This window comes from Prunus avium, chromosome 6 (assembly GCF_965620075.1).
Source record: "Prunus avium chromosome 6, drPruAviu1.hap1.1, whole genome shotgun sequence".
Lineage (NCBI taxonomy): Eukaryota > Viridiplantae > Streptophyta > Magnoliopsida > Rosales > Rosaceae > Prunus > Prunus avium.
The window spans coordinates 31,512,406-31,533,293 of NC_142289.1; the positions used below are offsets into that span (position 1 = coordinate 31,512,406).

General features: G+C 37.0%; 1 protein-coding gene and 3 pseudogenes across 2 annotated transcripts; 2 read left to right on the forward strand and 2 right to left on the reverse strand.

The window, feature by feature from the left end:
• The first annotated feature begins 5,615 nt into the window (after window positions 1-5,615).
• Window positions 5,616-9,220, forward strand: LOC148294043 (protein ANTAGONIST OF LIKE HETEROCHROMATIN PROTEIN 1-like; annotated as a pseudogene).
• Window positions 9,221-11,455: 2,235 nt separating this feature from the next.
• Window positions 11,456-13,099, forward strand: LOC148294044 (uncharacterized; annotated as a pseudogene). The gene is made up of 5 exons (XR_015836489.1): window positions 11,456-11,474; window positions 11,698-12,201; window positions 12,306-12,425; window positions 12,562-12,714; window positions 12,804-13,099. The product of XR_015836489.1 is annotated as an uncharacterized LOC148294044 (transcript).
• A 944-nt stretch (window positions 13,100-14,043) lies between these two features.
• LOC110772509 (cytochrome b561 and DOMON domain-containing protein At5g47530 pseudogene) lies at window positions 14,044-15,192 on the reverse strand (annotated as a pseudogene).
• A 361-nt stretch (window positions 15,193-15,553) lies between these two features.
• On the reverse strand, window positions 15,554-19,263 carry LOC110772505 (putative methyltransferase At1g22800, mitochondrial). Its single transcript, XM_021976940.2, has 4 exons — window positions 18,063-19,263; window positions 16,979-17,043; window positions 16,774-16,863; window positions 15,554-15,889 (listed from the first exon to the last, which is right to left on the reverse strand). The coding sequence occupies exons 2-4, from the start codon at window positions 17,012-17,014 to the stop codon at window positions 15,776-15,778; spliced, it is 240 nt and encodes a 79-aa protein (XP_021832632.1). The 5' UTR covers window positions 17,015-17,043; window positions 18,063-19,263; the 3' UTR covers window positions 15,554-15,775.
• Between the last annotated feature and the right edge of the window lie 1,625 nt (window positions 19,264-20,888).

Sequence of the window (20,888 nt, forward strand, 5' to 3'; positions counted from 1 at the left end):
CGAATGTCTAGGGCACAGAGCAAGCCCGTTCCAGGTTTCGAGCAGTGTTCCAAAAATCGGCCTAGGCACTAGGAGGGAGGACACCAACGCCAGGGAGTTAGGCGGCCTGGGAGGATCTAGGCGGCTCCTAGGCGGCCTGGAAGGATCTAGGCGGCGCCTAGGCAGCCTGGGAGGATCTAGGCGGCTCCTAGGCGGCCTGGAAGGATCTAGGCGGCGCCTAGGCGGCTTGGGCGGATCTAGGCGGCCTGGGCAGGTCGTGTCCATAGTTATAATCAACTTAGGCATCCATAGTTCTCCAAAAATTTACAAGCAGCAAAACAGAGAAAAGACGAGAATCATGGAGAGTTACCAATCCTTCGATCTGAACAACTCTGAGAGGGGAAGCAACCTCCTCTGTCGCTGCCACCTGAAGAAAGGATCTTGCCACCGCTGTACAATCAACAAAACAAAACCAAATTTTCACAAAGAAGAAAAACAAAAGCATTCAAATTTACAGATAAAAATACAGAAAGAGAATTGTACGAACGGGTTGCCATGTTGTAATTTCACGGAGAGAGCAATAGAAGAGAAGAGAGACAGAGCAATAGTATAAGATGGGAAGCTTTGTCTCTCTCGGGCGCGAAGGAACCTCCAGGTCATGGGGTGTAAACCTTCCTGGTCATTATTAAGGTAAGAGATATGTTAATTTTCCAATATCAATCACAGATATATTGCAATTGATGGTTTTGGTCACACATGACTATATAGAATAAAAAATGGAAAGAAAGAAATATGTTAATTTTCCAATATCAATCACAGATATATTGCAACTGTGAATCAGATTACATGCTTTTCTCTCTTTATAATCAACAGTTGCTCAGATTCTACAAGAAAGATTGGAGTACATGTCCATCATAATCCGCCCGCCTAACAATCAATAAACACAAATCATATTACTTTCTGAATATTTGCCTCAAATATTAATACTAGGAATCAGGTTGTTTGGGGTTTTGAATATTAGAAAATCTAATAAAGTCAATGGGTGAAGTCTTGCAGTCCTATATCTAATCAATAAAGCATTTTCCCTTTTATTTTTTCAATACTCTACACCTATCTTTTTTTTGCTGTTAAATTTCAGAATGCCTATCATTTACATTTTTCTAGATGCAAAGTTGCATATAGTTTTCAACTTCAATTGGCAATGATCCTCTTGTACTTAAATATGGTGGTGAAGACACAAGTTAAAAGCCTTTGGTTTTGATTACTGTCCTTAGTATTTGATTTATTAAGCCTGTACAAGATCTTACATGAGCATAGTTTTCTATAGATGTTTAATCCAGCTTACTATGGCTTGGACAATACTGAACCTGAGGTTCTCAGCTCTTATTTGTCTAGGTAATACCATGCTCAATTCTCATGTATATTTATTTGGCCTGAGGAAGGGTTGGATGTGAGTTAACCAGACCTTCAGAGACCCCTAAAGCATTAGAAATTATGACTTACTCATTAAAGTGTTGTTAGAAGGGCCACTTTGGAATTTAGCCATATATATTTTTGTCTGCAAGGACAATGTGCTGCTCTTGCCCTTAAATGGTACACTAATTGTTTCTGAAAAATGTGAATCTTTGATTTATCTAATTATTTATTTTTAACAATTACTCTTTGACTCGGATGATTTGTTCCTTAAGAAAGTAGAGTTTTCACCTCCTAGCCTCTTCTCATATCTTTCGGGTTCTTTTCAGGGTTTATGGTTTGATGGGGATTCTTCCTCATGGATATGATGCCATGCATGAATGTTGAACTTGCTGACTCGCTAAGCAAAAGAGGAATATTCAGCGTACAGCAACTATTGTATCTCCCCAAGGCAACTTTGCAGACCATGATTGGAAATTTTCCTGCTTCAAAATTGTATCAGGTACAGACTTCTAAGATGGTTGAGACATGGCCTGAGGAAGGGTTGGATGTGAGTTAACCAGACCTTCAGAGACCCCTAAAGCATGAGAAATTATGACTTACTCATTAAAGTGTTGTTAGAAGGGTCAAGATTTAACATGACTGGACAACTTTTTGACTGGGCTGGGTAGGTTATTGAAATACAAGTAAGTTATTTGCTTTCATGCATGTTAACTGATTTCAGTAGGCATTGCATCTAGAATATTTTGTTCTTCTAGGATCTGCAGCCTTTTCCACGTATCAAAGTGAAATTAAAACTTCAGCAAACGGACAGCGGAAAGTCTCGCTCTTTAGACATCACACTGGTGAACACCAATTTCAGGCGAAACAAATCAAGAGCGTTTACCCTGCATTTCTGATGGGGATCGGAGTCCGGACATAGGTCACCAACCACACACACGAGCACCGAAATCTAGGGCTAGTGCAAACTCACATATTACGTAGCAAATCCATGCCACAAATAAACTATTTCATTAATCATCAACATAAACTCCCCTACAACTATTACATTAGCCTTATTTATAGGCTTTACAAGACTTGGGCACCAAGGCTACTTGGTCCAAAAGTAAACTAATTAATTATAAAATCACACCTAAATAATAAAAGTTATCCTAAAACTACCTAAATAAGAAAATACCAATATATCATGAAATAACTAATTAAATGGTAAATATCTATCTTGATCCACCCATATGCTCCTGCATCAGACTTCCCTGGTTGGAAAGAATTCGTCCTCGAATTCAAGCCTTTGATTGAGGAAAATCCGAATAGAATCTTCAATTGCTTCATATTAATTCTGGATCTTTTAGCATCCAATTGAAACCTTCCTTTCCAAATAAAAAGATATTTGGAATATTTCGTTATTCTCAGCTTCTTCTTACTCCTTCTAGGAATGCAAATGTTTCTCTCTAGAATCTTCAATCGATTGACAAAATCAACCAAATTTTTGGCAACCTTCCAAGTGAAAATATTAATGCTCATAAAATCAATAATATCTTCAAGAGTTTTCTCAATTCTCATCTCTTCATTGTTCGGATCAATAAATTGCGTATCAAAATTGCTTTGAACGCCCAAACAATTTTCATTGCAAGTTCCACAGTTGCAAGGATCAAATATTGGAGGTAAATCCAAATTTAATAACTTTGATGAATAACAAGATGCACCAAAATTAACAAATCCATTTATACATTCAAAGACACAATGAGAATAATCGTGCCCCTCTTCACTTGACTCACACAGCGGAGCGCAACAATGAAAAGGGCTATCTCCCTCGTACTCCCCGTCGAGACTCCCACGGCTTAGAGTATCGATGCGAGCTACTCGGTTCAGATAAGGGTTCACGCATCCCTCCCCGTCAGAACTCTTACCTATTTGGGTTCGAGCTTCGATGCGAGCAATGCGTTCCGTAAGTTGCCGTAGCATCCTCCTAATTTCCTCCATGTCGTTGTAATTGTCAACACGACCCTCCATCCAAAAACCTCCCCGAGAAAGCAGATCTTGAACCTAGCTCTGATACCAATTGATGGGGATCGGAGTCCGGACATAGGTCACCAACCACACACACGAGCACCGAAATCTAGGGCTAGTGCAAACTCACATATTACGTAGCAAATCCATGCCACAAATAAACTATTTCATTAATCATCAACATAAACTCCCCTACAACTATTACATTAGCCTTATTTATAGGCTTTACAAGACTTGGGCACCAAGGCTACTTGGTCCAAAAGTAAACTAATTAATTATAAAATCACACCTAAATAATAAAAGTTATCCTAAAACTACCTAAATAAGAAAATACCAATATATCATGAAATAACTAATTAAATGGTAAATATCTATCTTGATCCACCCATATGCTCCTTGTTGCGTAGATACAGCTGCACCAAAATGGATTCAGTTGCATCCTCAACTTGTGATACTCGCAAGTGCACGAGCCGTTCGGTAGTATAGCATATGTAAGTGCGAGGTCGATCCCACGAGGATTGGTGATTGAATGATCCAATTTAGTTTCCCTACACAAAATAGAAACAAAAACAAATAACATAAAACAAGGAAGAAAGAAATAAGTAACTCAAGCAAATAAGTTCCCAAGTTCAATTTAGATTAATGGATTGATTCTAGCTAAAGTATGATTAAGCCATGGTGTGTGGTCATAACCTTGTGTTCCTAATTCCCTAATTTGATCATTTGTTGTCTAACCTAAAATTAAGCATTAGGAACCCATTAAGCATAGAAGAACAATTTAAACAACCAAGCATGTATCTAATCCCTGTTGTCGAATGTCCATACATACTCTTCCTATTCATAGTTCAATTCGAATTAAAGCATGGTGTATACTCTTAATTCAAACCAAGATAGCTAACATGCAAGCCTAAATGGTGATCAATCATTCAAACTAGCATATTAACTTATAAGCATAATGAATAAGAACAAAAACCATAATTGAAACTTGGAAACTAATTAAACTTGAATACTTAAGAAAGAATGTACATTACAAGAAAAATAAATTACAACTAAGAAAACATTAAAGAAAGCTAGAATTGAGAACTAGAAAGGAAAACTAAGAGAATTTGAGGGAGAGAAGGGAAGGGAGCTCTAGAGAAGTGTTTGAGAGCTCCCCCCCTTGGGGTGTGTTTACAAGCTTGGGAAACCTCACTATATATAGGCCTAAGGAAGCTGAAAATCTGAATTAAGTATGGCTAATGCATACAACACTTGTTTTATAAAATCTGAAATGGTTGATGCACTTCACTAATGCATACAACACTTCCATTATAAAATCTGAAATGGTTGATGCACTTCACTAATAAATCCCACCAGCAGCCCTAGCTCATCTTCATGTCACCATGACCAAGCTTCCAACCAGAAATAATAGCTCATCCTGAGGTCAGCATGACCAGCAACTTCAAGGGCTTACGAATTGGGCTTCCCTTAAGCAAATTAAGACTTTAAGCACTCAAACTTGAAGTTCAGAATGTCTTCTTTCCAGCCATATATCATTTGGGCCAATCCAAGGTCGGAGGAGGAAGTTAAGGCCAAAACAAATTGCTAACTCATTTTGCGCGCTGATAAAATCCATCCTGAGCATGGCTCTGTGTTTGCTAGGTAACAGACTCCATATTTATCCAATGGGGCTGAATTTTGGATATGTTATATTACACACCCATTGGAACAACTTTCATGAAGAATGTGGCCTCATCCGAGCTATGTAGGTTGCTGAAACAAAGCTTGCAATATGACCTACGAAACTGAGCTGGCAGGGGACTGTAGCCAAAATTGAGTTTGTCTTTAAGCTCTTCATCCATTCATCCAAATTAGGCCCTAACATGCATGGATTGCATCATTTACTATCCAAAGCCCTCATTATTACCTAAAGCTCAATGAACTGAAAGATAAACACAAAAAGGATTAAAAGCACAAGTTTAACTCAAAAACATAACCAAATCATAAGCTAGAAGGGTACAAAATGATATGTAAATATGCACCGATCACTCCTGCATCAATTTCCCTAAGGTAAAAACTTCTTCTTGTTCTAAACTAGTAATGAGAAACCAAAATGAGCTTCAGATTCTCTTTTACAGGTGAAAAACGAAGCATGGTGGTTGGTCCTTGGGAACACCTCAACGTGGGAATTATATGCTCTCATAAGAGTATCTTTCTCTGATCACTTGGTTACTCACATGGAGTTACCAGCAGTTCCTAAGACTCTCCAGGTACTACGTGGCTTTTTCATGCTTTGCTTGCTAACATTTGTTTTACCATGCTTTCCAGGGGATGAAATTGACTTTAATTTCAGATTGTTATCTAAGCAAATTATTGAACTGCAGTAACCAAAGCAAGATATATTATCAGTAGATACATTGGACCTTAAGGTGTATAGTTATAGATAGTTTTAAAAAAGTATCAACACATTGGACCTTAAGGTGTATATCAGTAAATATTCAAATATATTTACAAAGTATACAAAGTATAACAGCGCGGCTATACTATTTAAATATATATTTCCTTCTTTATGTATTTGAGTGAGATTGAGTAGTAGTTGTGAGTTGAGTCTCTTTCCCTCTCCCACATATATTTCTCATACTCTAACCCTAGAAGGAAGGGGTTAAAAAGAGTAAATACCATGAAGACTTTTTTTAGGACATGGAAATTTAGATTCAAAATGCATTCAAGCAATTTTATACTCTGAAATTCAACATTCTTTGATCCACAAAAAGTTGGTGGATCCCTTTTGTTATTGTATTTATGGGTTTAACCCCTATTATTTCTTATAAATAAAATCCATTTCTTATTCTTAAAAACAATAAATAATAAAAAGAGTATAGCCGGACGGCTAAACTCTTTAAAACAATAAATATATAAAAGGTATAGCCGAGCGGCTATACGCTTTAAAAATTAAAAAAAAATAGTCTAGCCGCTAGTGAATCGGACAATTCATAATGTAATACTAGAATAATTATAAGGATGTTGCTACTAGCTAGTGCCTGATTATTCATTGCAAATCAGATCCTTAATCTGCGTATCTTTCAAGGTCATATGACTCATCATACCCAATTCAATTACAATATACACAATTTAAGGTCTTGTTTATTAAGCATAAACTTGAGCAAACCTTATTATTTATTATCATAAATCTCTGCACTCAAAATATTATGCATAAATTGAGTCGATACTCTTTTTTCTTTTTCTTTTTTGCCAAGTTTTGAGTCGATACTTAATTTCTGGGTAACCAATGCCTCCCATTTATAGGCGCTGGAGGAGTAGCACAGAAAGGTCTTTGGCCTTTAATGCTGGCAGATAAGACGTTAGAGGTTGAGTGTTAAATATAGTTTTTAATGATGGATGGTGAGACAATAGAAGCTAGGTTTTAATGCTGGTGGAAGAGATGTGGGTAGCTCTGGCTTTGATGCTGGTGCTGGTGGTACCAGCCACACCTTTATATTCAAGTTTGGGGTACATTGTTTTGGTTACTTTTTCAGATAAGTGTATAATATATATTATTTTTATTCAATAATATGTGAAAATTATGTGTATAATACGCAAATTTTGTGTGTATTATTGAAATTTTTGTAAAAAAAAATACATGTATTAAACATGAAAAATACTTACATACTATTGTATGTTTTATTTATTTATAAAAATGTGTATTTTACCAAGTCTTCAAGATGTGTACGGAAATCGGAAGAATTATTGAAAAATACGTACATAAGTGTATAATATGAGTATTAAATGGGAAAATGCTAAATTCTTTATAGAGGTAATAACTCTGGAAAAGTAAAAAATCAAAAGAGGACAATAGAGACTCATGTAATGGCCTAATAGTAATGGATAATTCTCTAAACTACTCTTATCGATAAACAAAAATCAGGGAAAAAATATTGCCAAAAAAGAAAAAGAAAAAGGAAAAAGATGCTAGTATACCCGTGCGGCTATACCCTTTAAATATAATATGTTCGAAGAGTACAGCCGCGCGGCTATACTATCTAAATAAAATATTTAAATTGTATAGCCGTGCGGCTATACGTTTTTTTTTTTTTTTTTTTAAAGACCCAAAAATGGCTATACGAGCTTTACATTTCCCTCCCTGCCTGGCTCGCTTCACTGAATCACTTCCCATCAAAGTCTTCAAGTTCAAGGCGAAAAAAGAGGTGGGCAATTCCTCATTTGAGCCCTCGTGGAGCCTCCCAAGAAATCAAAGAAAAGCAAGAAAGATATGAAATTGAAGAAAAACTTAAGCTTGGTTTCAGTCGAGCCTAAAGCCGCAGACTCTAACTGGTGGGATAGTTTCTTCAACCCAAGGTTATTCTTTTCACTAAACTCAGTCTCCAATTACTCTGCTTCCTGCTTTTTAGTGGAATGCATTCAGATTACTTGTAGTTTTAACTAAATTATCTTTATATTTTGTTTATTTTGGAAAATCTATGATGCACAGACATCTAGAACAGGTGGTCGATTTTGTTCTGTAATGTTAAATTCGGTAATGATGTTCATAATTAGAGCTCAAAACCTATAAACCGTGCTTTTGTTCAGTTAGGCTGTTGGAAAAATCGGCCTAGGCGAGTCTAGGCGGGTCCTTTTTTTATTTTTTATTTTATTTTTATAATTTACTTTTTTTTTTCTGACTTTAGCTCAATTATGAAATCCCTTCAATTTCTGATGGCCGTTATACGAAAACTGACTTTTGATTACGTGTTTTGCATCCTGAAAAGAGAAAGATGTGGTCGAAAAGTTATTACTAGAGGGAGCAATAGAGATTTTAGCGTGTAAAAGTAGTATATAATTGTTAGGAATCTGGTTTGGCCTAAGTTGGATGAGTAGTTGGAAATCCTCATTGAATCAGACTTGGGGAATATACAGACACAGAAACACATAGTCGGGCTTTGCTGCTTGTTATATGGAAGCAAGTTTTTCTGTCTTCCTATTCCCCTTTTTGTATATTTTTTTTACTTTTTTTTCGAGTTGATTTCTGTTTTGAAGTTTCCATGATAACTTAACTTTATTCTGTTTTGGTGATGTAATTCATCTGTGCAGATTCTTCACTATCCAATGATGAGGAGAAAGGTTTTAAGTATTTCTTTAGGGTCTCAAAGAAGACTTTTGACTATATATTGTTCCATTGTAAGAGAAGACCTTGTGTTGAGGCCGCCGTCAGGTCTCATCAACATAGAAGGAAGGCTTCTTAGTGTTGAGAAACTGCTTGCAATCGCCCTGAGAAGGCTGGCATCCGGTGAGTCTCAAGTCTCAGTGGGAGCTGCCTTTGGGGTAGGCCAGTCCACAGTTTCTCATGTGACTTGGAGATTCAATGAAGAATTGGAAGAACGTGCCAAGCACCATCTCAAGTGGCCTGATTCCAACAGAATGGAAGAAATAAAATCCAAACTTGAAGAAGCCTTTGGATTTCCCAATTGTTGTGGAGCCATAGCTGGTACACACATCATTATGACCCTTCCTACCGTTCAAACATCAGACGATTGTTGTGACCTGGAGGACAACTACAGCATGCTCTTGCTGTAGGGAATTGTTGACCATGAGATGAGGTTTCTTGACATTGTAACTGGTTGGCCTGGGGGCATGATGGTGTCTAGACTTTTAAAGTGTTCAAGATTTTTCAAGCTCTGTTAAGGTGGACAGTGTTTGAATGAAAATGTTAGAACTTCCTTGGCTCATAACTCCTTATGAAAGCAATGGCCTCCCAGCTTCCATTTCCACTTTCAATGCCGCGCATGGGGCTGCAAGGTGTTGCATTCCTAAAAGGACACAAATTAATGTGCAAACAACCAATTAAAAATACCCGCAAGTGCACGAATCTATCGAAGTATAGATTATGTAAGTACGGGGTCGATCCCACGAAGAACTTGTCGGCTTCCTATAAGTTCTAATTTGAGTACGTAAAGAACACTTATTTAACACACCACAAATGCACAAATGCAAAATGGAAACTAGAAATGAGTAAAGAAATGTAAAAGAAATGAAACAACACAAGAAACCAAAGAAAAACAGAAACAGCACTTTCTATCACCCTTTTATCACCTATTTATCACCTGTGAACAGTGCCTTGAACAGTGAAAATGAACAGTGACGACCGTTCGTGAACAGTAACGACCGGTCGTACAGATTCGTTTCTCTGTTTTTTCAGTTTCGACCTCTGTCCAGTGTTTTGCCTATAACTTTCCAACCGTTTATCCAAATTTCAAGTTCTTTATACGGTTGGATTCAGCACAGAAAATGGAAAAACACATCGCAGACCAAAAGTCAAAAACAATTACGGAAACAAATAAAATTCAGTAAACAAGACACACAATGTATCAAACACACAACTCACACACACATTGGGGGGGGGGGGGGGGTTGGTTTTGGTTCAAGTGACCTAATTCTAATGCATGAAAGTAAATGGACTTTGAATTTAAATGAGAATGGCAGAGATGAATTATCAAAATGTGAAAGTACCAAGTAACAAACACTAGGGTTTCGGAATCCACCCTAAACAATTCTACCTATGTTCATGAATACTCAAGTGATGAACTCTAAACGTGTTGATGAAGATGTTCGCAATCAAGACCAGTACGAGTGGCTCAAGACGCATTGATTCTCTCTAATGTACGTAAAGTGCAGTACGAGTGCTACAATACTTGTGCCTTCCCTATAATCGAATCTAGGTGTGCTTAGTACTTTGATTCAATTACAAGAAAAACCCATTAAGTTCAAAGAGAATATGAACATCACAAGAACCCTAATAGCATGGTGTTTACATTAGGTATTCAAGAAACCAATTCACATGGATGATTCTTACTTCATCCATTTATTGCTTAGGATAACATGAAGATACACATAATCCCAACAATCTCAAGAAGCATGCTTTCAAAGGTGATCAATCAAAGAAGAACATACATCAAGGATAGATTAATTTGGTGAATTGGAATTCATCAACAATATCTAGAAATTCATACACTCAAGCATCAAAACAATAAGGTAATCATGTTTAGGGCTTCAACCTAAGCCCTAGCTATGGAGTTTAGTTCCTCATACTTATTTCAAATACAAACTCAAAACAAAACTAGAAAGAAGTTACAGATTTTGTGAACATGGGAACTCAAGGTCTTCAATGGTGGAAATCTCTTCCACTTCTTGCTTTGTTGCCCTTGTCTTCCTCCTTGAGCTCCCTAGCTCCAAGCTTCATCTCCAGCTCCAAAATCTCTGCAAATTGTGGAATGATTCTGATTGCAATGGCTGATGCTCTTTGCACTCCTCTCTCCTCCTTTCCAGCTTTTCCAAAATATCTTTTAATATAAAACAATTACTTTTGTTAAAGCCTTAAGCCTTGTCTCCTTACCATGATGGGCTCTTTTGTTATTGTCTTCACCAAGATGCTCTTTGTTTCAGATAATATCTCTCAACCAAAGTAATTTCTTGTTACCAAGTGTTATGGTAACAAGAAGAATCAAGATAACATTATGGAGGTAAAAAACTGGCCTACTTCGGATTTCCAGAGCTGCTGCAACATATAGGATCAGTTGGATAGGCTAAACTTGTCCAATGGAGCTCAAATTTGGATATGTTGTAGTTAACATCCATTGGAACAAGTTTCATGAAGATCTTCACCTCATCCGAGCATTGGAGCATGCTGATCCAAGGCCAAGAAGTTGACCTACGAAAATGAACAAAATCAGAATTTATAACCAATAATGCACTTTTAGCTCATTTTCATTCTAACCAAGGTAAAATCTAAGAAAACGCAAAAAGGAAGTAAAAAGCTATAAAATGTCAAGAACTAACTCAAAATAATAGGTGAATAACATGAAAAATCATGTGTAAAAATGAACCGAACACAATGTCACTTGCAGTAACGGCATTCTCGCAGTTAAAGGGCACTTGGAGAATCCTTAACAAGGTCATGTGGAGACCCAATAAGTGGAAACTTCCGAGCATCATCTTGATATGTTGTTTACTTCACAATAAAAAATTGACAGTGGAGATATATTACAACCAGATGTTGCTTTATCTGGTCATCATGACTCAGGATATGGCGAACAATGCTGTAGGCAAGTTGATCCGTTGGGAAGGACTATGAGGGATATCCTAGTGAAACACTTGCTGCACAGCAAGCAGACCGCTGCACCAAAGTGATTCTTGTTCTGCCAGTCTGGTTTAAGTGAGTTGGAAGTTTGGAACGGTTTCAATCAGTAAAATTATTTACTTCGGCAATTTCACCGGCACCATCCATACACAACATGAAATGCTGAATTTTCTTCTCTTATTCAACAGATGGTTTTCCATTAGCAAGCAATCCAGTTGGGAATATCTCAAGTGGCCAAGTACTTCAGTATGAGAGATCTGCTCACTTTGTTGAGAATGGGTGTAAGTATGAAGAATACCAAAGCTATATGAAAATAGATGGAGGTAAATCAGATAAAATCACAGGCAAAGATGAGCGCAAGGAATCAAATCGGTTTTCGCTTATTAGTACCCAGGGCTATGAGCTTTCTCGCTTAGGGAAGGCTGATGAAGTTTGCAGTAAGAGGAAGAATATATTAGATCACTCTTATGGAAGCTTTAAAGGACTTATATAGGATGGACGTGATTCTAATGAAAAAATTCAAGACAATGCCCTGAAATCCGGCTTATCTCAATTGGTACATTCTGTAAGTGTCAACGATAAAATTCTAAGTGCACAGAGTTTGGTTCCGCAGTCCCAGAGAAAGCCATCAGCCGTTTTCAGACTTTCTTTTAAAAGGAGATCCTGTGATGCAGAAGAAACCATTGAACAATGTAAGCATTCAAATAATTCAATTTTCTTTTAATAGAAAGAAAACTTAGAATATTGGGATTGATGTACATGTATATTACTGAACATTTCAATGGTATATCCACAGGTCAATCAAAAAGGTTTCTGTATTGGCCTAGACCAGGATTTATCATTCCATGTTGTAGAGTAGAGAAGCCGACTTCAGGATCTTGGTCTGAGATTCCACCCTCAACTTTTAAATTCCGTGGTGAGAACTATTTCAAGTATGACTTTGGTTTTTTCTTTGGTCAAAACCAAACTTAACTGAATTTAGACATTTGCAACTAATTGCTCTGTTCTGCCTTGCTAATGATAATATTATTTTCTGTTGGTCTACCATCCAGAGATAACGAGAGTCAACTGCTCCGAACTACAGTCCATATACTCCAATAGGTGTTGATGTGTTTGTATTCCCCAAAAAGATACAGCACATTGCCCAACATCTTGAGCTTCCCAAAGTGAAATTAAATGGGAAAGTGTTCATTGTAAACATATAGGTATTTTTTTCAGAATTGATTTATCTTGTTATGTTTTGTTTGTTATATTTTGGCAATATATAATGATATTGCACTGCGCCTCGTTGCAGTTGCCTACTTATCCTGCTGCAATGTTTCTTGGTGATAGTGATGGAGAGGGGATGAGTCTTGTAATGTATTTCAAAATTTCTGAGAATTTTGATAAAGACTTCTCTCCTCAATTCCAGGACAGCATCAAGGTAACTTCATTTTGTATGCAACTTAATCCATTTGGATAGGCATGTACTTTATTCTGATGTACTCTCCATGATGGAAATGTGATCTTATGTTCTATTGGAACACTCAAGTCTGTTGATATAATTGAATGATGCTTTTAGAACATGGTTGATGATGAGACGGGAAAATGTTATAGGCTTAAATGCTAAAATGATCCCTGTGTTTTACTCATTTGGCTAACTTAATCCCCGTGTTTTTAATTTGATCAATTTAATCCCTGTGTTCTATTCCGTTAGTCAATGTTGTCCATTCCGTCAAATTAACTTAAAACATTCATTAAAGCTTTAAAAATTAATAAAAAAAATTATTGAGTTCAGTTTACAAATAAATAAAAAATTATGAACACAAATAACAAAATTAAATATAATTACATAATAAAAATCACTGTAAAGATTAAATCTAAATCAAGTTAGTTGATTGCCTAATTGATTCATTATGGACTTATGAGATGTTTAACTCATCATATAGTTAATTTATTAAGTAATATAATTTATTGAGTTAATTAAAATAATTCATATTAATTATTCACTAAAAAAAAATTAAAACATAATTACTAATGAAAGTAATTAATTAAGGCTAAGATATTATTTAATTACAAAAAAGAAAATAAAAACTATTTATTGTCCTAAAGAAACTAGTTTTATATTTAAAAAAAAAAAGAAAATGATACACTTTTCTATACTCAATAAATATACGAATTTATTTAAATAGTATAGCCGCGCGGCTATACTCTGTAAACATTCAAATTTACTTAATGAGTATAGCCGGGCGGCTATACTGTTTGATTATTTTAATATGTGTAAAGAGTATATCCAAATGTTCGAATATATCTACAGAGCGGCTGCACTTTTTAAATATTTTAATATAGATCTTTGTTGTTAAAATATTTAAATAAATTTATAGGTATTGTTTGACATTCATATATCATCAAATTGAGACGTACTTTAACAAAAACAAAAAATATTATATATGATCCTTGAAATTAAAAATGAGTATACAAATACAAAGTGTAAATAACTAACACGAAAATAAGTAAATACAATTGTAAAGCTAATTATCACTTCTTACACTATCTTAAACTACACTCGTGTCATCCTTATTTTGTTCTGCAGCGTGATTGGTCTTCCTGATCAAAACTAGAAACCATGCGCGGGCTTCTAGCACAGCAGCAACACAACCCAAAACACCAATGGTGATAAGATATGAAATTTTCCACCATTTTCCTGGCTGAAGCATATCAAATCCTTTTAGGATGTTGACAATGCCGAGAATGATTGTTCCATAACCGACCAGGTAGTGAAACCAGTTCCAGAAAACTCTCTTCTTGTCTGTCTTGTTGGGCCTCAAACCCAAAGCAACTAACACCTGAAGTGTAGCAAGAGAAATAAGAGTGATGCCTATGCATCGGTGTCCTTTATATTCAACCCCTGAAGATTTATGGCCGAGCCAAAGCCCGGTTGCAAACCCAGCAACTCCACCAAAATATCCCAGCATCTGACACGCCCTATGAACATGAAACCATGCTGGATCAGCAGCCTTGAAATGCCTCGCCACAATAGCCCCAACGGGCATCAGAATGCCCCAACTGATGGTATTAATAATTCCATGAGAAATCTTCACTCTGAATACAGTACTCGTTCCCCTCCTGACTGTTTCCACTTTCCCGAAAAGAAAATCCAGAGTTCCAAAGGACTGAACGTTTGGTCCGGACACGGAGTGCATCTGCGGTGTGTTTCCAGACAAAGGTCCTTGCTGCCAAACATGGTTGACGACGCTGACGTTGTTGGGAAGGCTTACGGTGGCGAAGATTATGATCTGGTTGTTCTTGTACAAGGCGGAGACATCAAACAAAGGGAAGCTGAGATTTCCTTGCTCCAAACGAGTTCCATAGCTCTTGATCGGGGACGAGTAAACGGAGATAGCTCCGTCTGTTCTCTTGAAAGCCACGATGGCTTGGGAGCCCACCATGCCAGTGGAGGTAGGGTTTATGGCCCATGCAACCCATCGGGAGTCGCTCACCACGGCTTGTGCGAACGCCACGTCGACGGTGCCTTTGGAGGGGTAATAATTCCAGTGTATCGTGGAGTTCAAAATCGGTAGATTATGGCATGCAGCAAAGGTCTTTTGGTTGAAGGCTTGGGGTGTGCAAGCTTGCTGTGACATGTTGACGAAAACTGAGCTAAATATGAGAGACACGAAAAAAAGACATTTGTAAAAAGCCATGGGATCGGAAGAACTTGGTTTTGAAAAGATGGGTTTCTGTTCATTGTGTTTTTGTATTTGATTTGATGTATCTATATATAGTGACTTTTGTATCCTTTCCTAATTAGGAAAGGAAACAAAAATTTAGGCTGACCGGCCAGTACAATATTACGATCTCCATTCTAATCACAATTACTATTCCGGTTCCTATTTTGATAACTATTAGGGTATAGTTATTTGATATTTAAATATATTAGTTATAAATTTAAAATAGCAGGGGCGCTCTTTTAATAATTAGTTAAAGAACCATGTATGCTGTGGCATAATACATTTTGGGGTTTGTAAGAACTACCTTCAAATTGGAAATTACCCAAAAAGTAAGTATCCGCTAAAATATCTTGATTCACAACACATTTTGGTTTTGTCCAAAAACAAAAAAAGTGACCACACATTCTGGTCCCGCAGTTTTTTTCTCTCACAAAATAAGTACATGCACAGATGGCTCCTATAAGTATTATTGAAGAACTACATCGTGATCTCGTAGAGAAAGTTCACTTTCATTTGCTTAGAAAACAACAGCCAAGCCCCATGCAGAAAGAGCTCATCAACTCTCACTTCCAAATTGCTTCTGGATGTCCTGAAAGGACACAGTTGCAGAGCCCCTCCTTTTTGCCCTCTGCTGAGATGGATGGTCCCTCCACCCTGTCATATAAATAACCTGCAAAACCAAGAACCACTCATATAATTATCAAGGCACATTGCTAGCATTGATCCAGTGAACATATAAGGAACCCCTTATTTTTCCATTTCTTTTTTGAGTGGTAATACACAGAGAAAATGATGGGCGATTCGAGCTCTAATTGCAGTCTCTACTACCTACTAACTACAATCAACAAAAACTTGCTGCCATGAAAACACTACTATTGCAGTACAATGGACTGCATTCTATATGAGTCAGCTTGCTATGCAAGTGCACAACAATACAAGGAGAACAAGGTGTTTAAGATGTGATAGTGGTGATGAAATGAAAAGAAGCATGCCGGATTACTTTCATGAAGATTTTCCATAAGTATTATAGAGCACCCTTCAGTGGTTAAGTTATGAGACAAGTCCATGGCACACACAGTATATGAGAGGAATACAAAACCTTGTTAGTCCACGTTTTAAGTTGTCAAATTTCATAAATGTGTACAACAAAGATGCCCTAAACAATCGACTGTTCCAAGCTCTCGGTTGAAAACACTAAAACCAAAGCCGAGACAGAATCACGACAATCAAGTCAAAGTCACATCCATCAAGACAAGGTCAAGGCCTCTCTCTCAACTCCAAGGTGCTTCAGGTACCATGCTTAGGTAGGTTCCACAACTCAGAGTTGACTAGCCAAGCTCAGCCAATTAAATTTGGGACTTATGGTTTCAAACCACACATTCTGGTCAATGGTTCAAATTGAGACTCTTGACACAATATAAAGCTTTCCCGACAGGATCCCTGGTCATTCAGACGTCCGATTATGTTTCAGTTTTTTCCCCAGTTAGGATAGGGTTTATTACTTTATCTATTTTTTCAAGAAATGACTTGTAAGGGAGTTTGTTATATGCTCACCTGGAAGGTTGCAGGGATGGTGCCATCTTCTGCTGCAAACATTGAATCATAAATTGCAACAGTGGCCAGGGCAGTTTCCCTCTTTAGAATCTGATTTGAATGATAAGAAGATCAGACCCATCAATAGGATTACATAAAAGTAAAACATGAATATTACTTGATAATGTACACAAACATAGTCTGCCCAAAAGTAAATATATCTTACAGTGTTCCTTTGTAAAAGGGCATTGGTTTCACCCATGGCACGCAGATGTTCTACGAGATCCAGGGCTACAACGAAGGGAAAAGACCAAAATTAATGAATGACAAAAGACTTAGGCAACAGGGGTAAGACATGATATTCAAACAAGACAAATCACACCCAAAAAAATTGTTGCTATATAATGTACTCATTGCCTTCAAATATTACGCATGCTTATCAGTTCAAAACAAAAATAAAGTTTGTAGAACTAAGGAGTTTGATCTTAGAGCTGCCTAAACCAGTCATGTTTTTGACATACAAGTTGCCAACCCGGTCCCCACCAACTCCTCTTTCTAATGCAACCCAAGACAAACAAAACAAAGAAAAGAAAAAGGAACGGGAAAAGAGAGGAAAATAAGACACAAGTCAAATTCGGATCAGATACTTTGTCCAAGTAATTATTGCCTTCTAAGCATGCTGAATTTTATTAAACAGTCTGAATGGAAGCGTATAATCAGGGCCATCCCTGACCCCATGTCCAAATGGTACCATGGTACAGGCCCCCAGTGTTAAAGGGTCCCCAAACTGTTTTGTACATAGGCCCTGTTTAAAGTATACATACATATATGAATCAATTTATTCAAACTTTATTCGTGTTTCGATATTTTCATTTGGTATCTAGTTCTTTATCCTTTTGTCAGTTCATAATCAAAACTGACATCTATTATTTTGTTTGCTAATAGGTTAAACTTTGCCCTGCCCCAACATTTTTTTGATAACTCTCTCTCTCTCTCTCTCTCTCTCCACCGGGATTCCGATGTTCCAACCATCAATTTCTGGGCAACCACCATTGGATCTTACTATTCCGGCGTTTTTTGACTAAGGTAATATCTACTCCAAAATTCTTATTTTATTCCAAAAAATATCAAATAAATTTCCAAGAATTCCAGAAAATTATGTTAAATTCTTTTATCTTCTAATGAAATAGAGATCTGTTCTTGCTGTCCCTTTAACCTAGGGAGCTATTAGGTTAATAAAATAGAGATCTGTTCTTGTTGTTGCTTAAATCGAGGGAGCTATTAGGTTAAGGGAATAAATTTATGTTTACCTGTTTCCTCTCTAAGCAAGGTATGTTTGGTTTGCACTCGAGAAGGCAAATGTGGAATTCAGCCCACTCATTTTTGTACCTGCATGACGATCCATCCAAGAAAAATAAAGAGTGAGTCAAACCAGTTTTGTGTGATTTGCCCCCAAAAGTTACGAATGTGAGGATTTTGAACTTAAAAGACAGCACGAAAAGGTTAGTTTACTAATCCTAAATACATCGATAGGAAGTCATAATATCATTGCTTACAGTCAATGTGGTCACAACAGTAAACAAATCAATTTCAAATGCAGCAAACGAATGAAGTGTCATTGCCAACTTATTGGGTCGGTGCTGACTTTGTTGATGGAGTAATAGAATTTTGTGAGCCAAGTAATTTCGTGAATGATAATTAGAGGGGCAACAATAATTATGATAAACATCAAGATCAGTTGCTAAACAACAATGATTACTGTCCTAATGAAACTTCGTCATTCTTGGGTGATAGTGATGAAGGATACTTAATCGATTCTCCGACCATTGACGACTACATGGACGAATTGTTTCCAGACTTAGCCGGGTAATGGTCATTGCCACAAATGCCACAGATTGCTGCTACATATGAAAGCGAAGTGTCGTTTCCAACTTCTGAAGTCAGTGTTGAATCAACTAATGGAGGAGAAATGGAACCTTATAATCAAAGTCACTTCCAGAATATGGGCAATTACCAACCTTTAGAAGAAGACATCAACTGCTTCTCCAACTATTCATTTGTGGATGATTTAATGGGCCATTGTGAAGGAAACCTTAGGATTTTAGATTCATTAAGCCACAAAGATGAGATTAGACTTAATCTCTAGGCAAGGGAAGCAAAGATTAAAACTTTGAGCTTAAAAACAAAATCTAACCCAAGTATCTTTAGGCCTAAAGGGATTGAAGCACTTAGACACCTCCACAAACTATTAGAGAGAGAAAGTAGAGAATTCTTTATACATTTGATGCACTATCTTGAGCAAAGCTCAAGGTTGATCACCCATGGATGGCCTTCACCAAATGATTCTCAAAGAGAGAGCCACCCAAATGTTTGGCCTCTAACTTCATACACACTAAAGGAAGAGGATGGAGGAGACTATGAAGAACCTAGGAGGTTGAAGATGCCAGTGTTCTTCCTCCTAGGTGGCTGACCATGGTAGAGGGGAGGGAAAGGCATAGTGTTGCCCCATTCTCCTCCCATCATCCAAAACCCTGGAGAAAGATAATGTTCATCTCTATCTATATATAGGCTAAGCATTTCAAGTTGCGTCACCTATGACCCATATCACTTGAAATGACCCATGTGGGTCATCAAGTGGGTCAAAACCCACTATCTCTACCATGTGGCCGAAATTCCTTACTAATTGGGTTTCTTGGGCTTCATCTTTTAAGTTGTCATGTACAACTCATCTTATGAGCCCAATGAGCCTTAAATCTCTAAAACTAATTTTAAGCCCAATACAAGTCCCGAACATTAATTAATTAATTAATCTTTATTAACTAATTAATCATTTCTCTTCATCTCCTAATTAAATTTCCATATCTTATCTTTATGGGTGTCTGATCTATTGTGTTCTAATCGGTTAGGCCATGGAAAACATGTCAAACCCCTAATGTGAACTTCAAGCTTATATGACTCATACAAGTATGATTGGAATCACCATTCTCAATTATACCTAGGGGTGGGCATGGTCTGGTTTGGACCGGTTTTTGCCTCAAATTAGAACCAAATCCGGTAATATTTATCCGATTTGGTTCCAGTCGGTTTTAGCAAAAAAATTTCAAAAACTGTCCGGTTCGAGTCTGGTCCGATTCGGTTTTGAACCGAATTATTAAAATTATTCTTTAATACAAATTTCAACTGAAATTTTATTCTTTTGACTTGAAAATTAATAAATTATTTAATTTCATATAAAAATAAATATTAAAACTAGAAAAGAGAGATGTTTTGAAATTGAACTTGGATAAATATTAGTTATGAGATTAAAAATATAGCATTGAATATAAATAAATATTGAAATTATATATTTTTTAATTTGACCGGTTCGATTCGGCCCAATCCGGTTTTTGAAGACATAGAACCATATCCAAAATCGATCCAAACCGGTCCGGTTTGGTTTTTGACCGGTTGTTGACTTTTTTGTCAACTCGGTTTTTTTCCCCTTTTTTTCAGTGCAGTTCGGCTCGGATTTCCGGTTTGCCGGTTTGAATGCCCACCCCTAATTATACCTAATGCTTCGACTGAAGACTCCTGAATCATATCATCAGAGCATTCTCCTTCTTTGCTAAAGATAGAGATCCATTGTTGTATACTCACCTGTCTTCATGGATTGATCACAAATCTCAATCGTACAATATGGTTATGCCCCTAAAGAGCATAACGTTTTAGTATATCAAAGGTCCATGACGCTTCCACAAGACAACTGTGGTGACTCAGGTCGATGACTAATTTACATTATTTCAACTATGGAGATCTTGTTTGACATGCATGTAAAACTTCTATTAAAGATCCCCGGTTGATCCCGCTTAGTGAATTCACTCCCTAGTGAGCACCTATACACTTATCTTAGTATCTCAGCACAAATAACTCTAAACCACTCATCCTCCCAATTGAGCACCTATAGTGTATATTGGTCTTTGTGCATTTTCAATGCCCAGTTGACAATCCTATGACCATGAACTCTTCAGGGTGTGAGTTTATAAGGAAAGGTCTCTTGGACCTAACTTCTTTAGATCGCTTTCGCATATCACTGCCCATGGACTTGTCGTTTAGGTGGATAACCTAAATCGACTAATTAGCCTTATTATTTACTATAA

Coding starts and splice junctions, on each gene's coding strand:
- LOC110772505 (XM_021976940.2), bottom strand. CDS start 17,014: ATGGGTGAAACCAATGCCCTTTTACAAAGGAACACT. Junction 16,864..16,978: donor CCCTTTTACAAAGGAACACT/GTAAGATATATT, acceptor CATTCAAATCAG/ATTCTAAAGAGGGAAACTGC. Junction 15,890..16,773: donor CCATCCCTGCAACCTTCCAG/GTGAGCATATAA, acceptor TTGGTTTTGCAG/GTTATTTATATGACAGGGTG.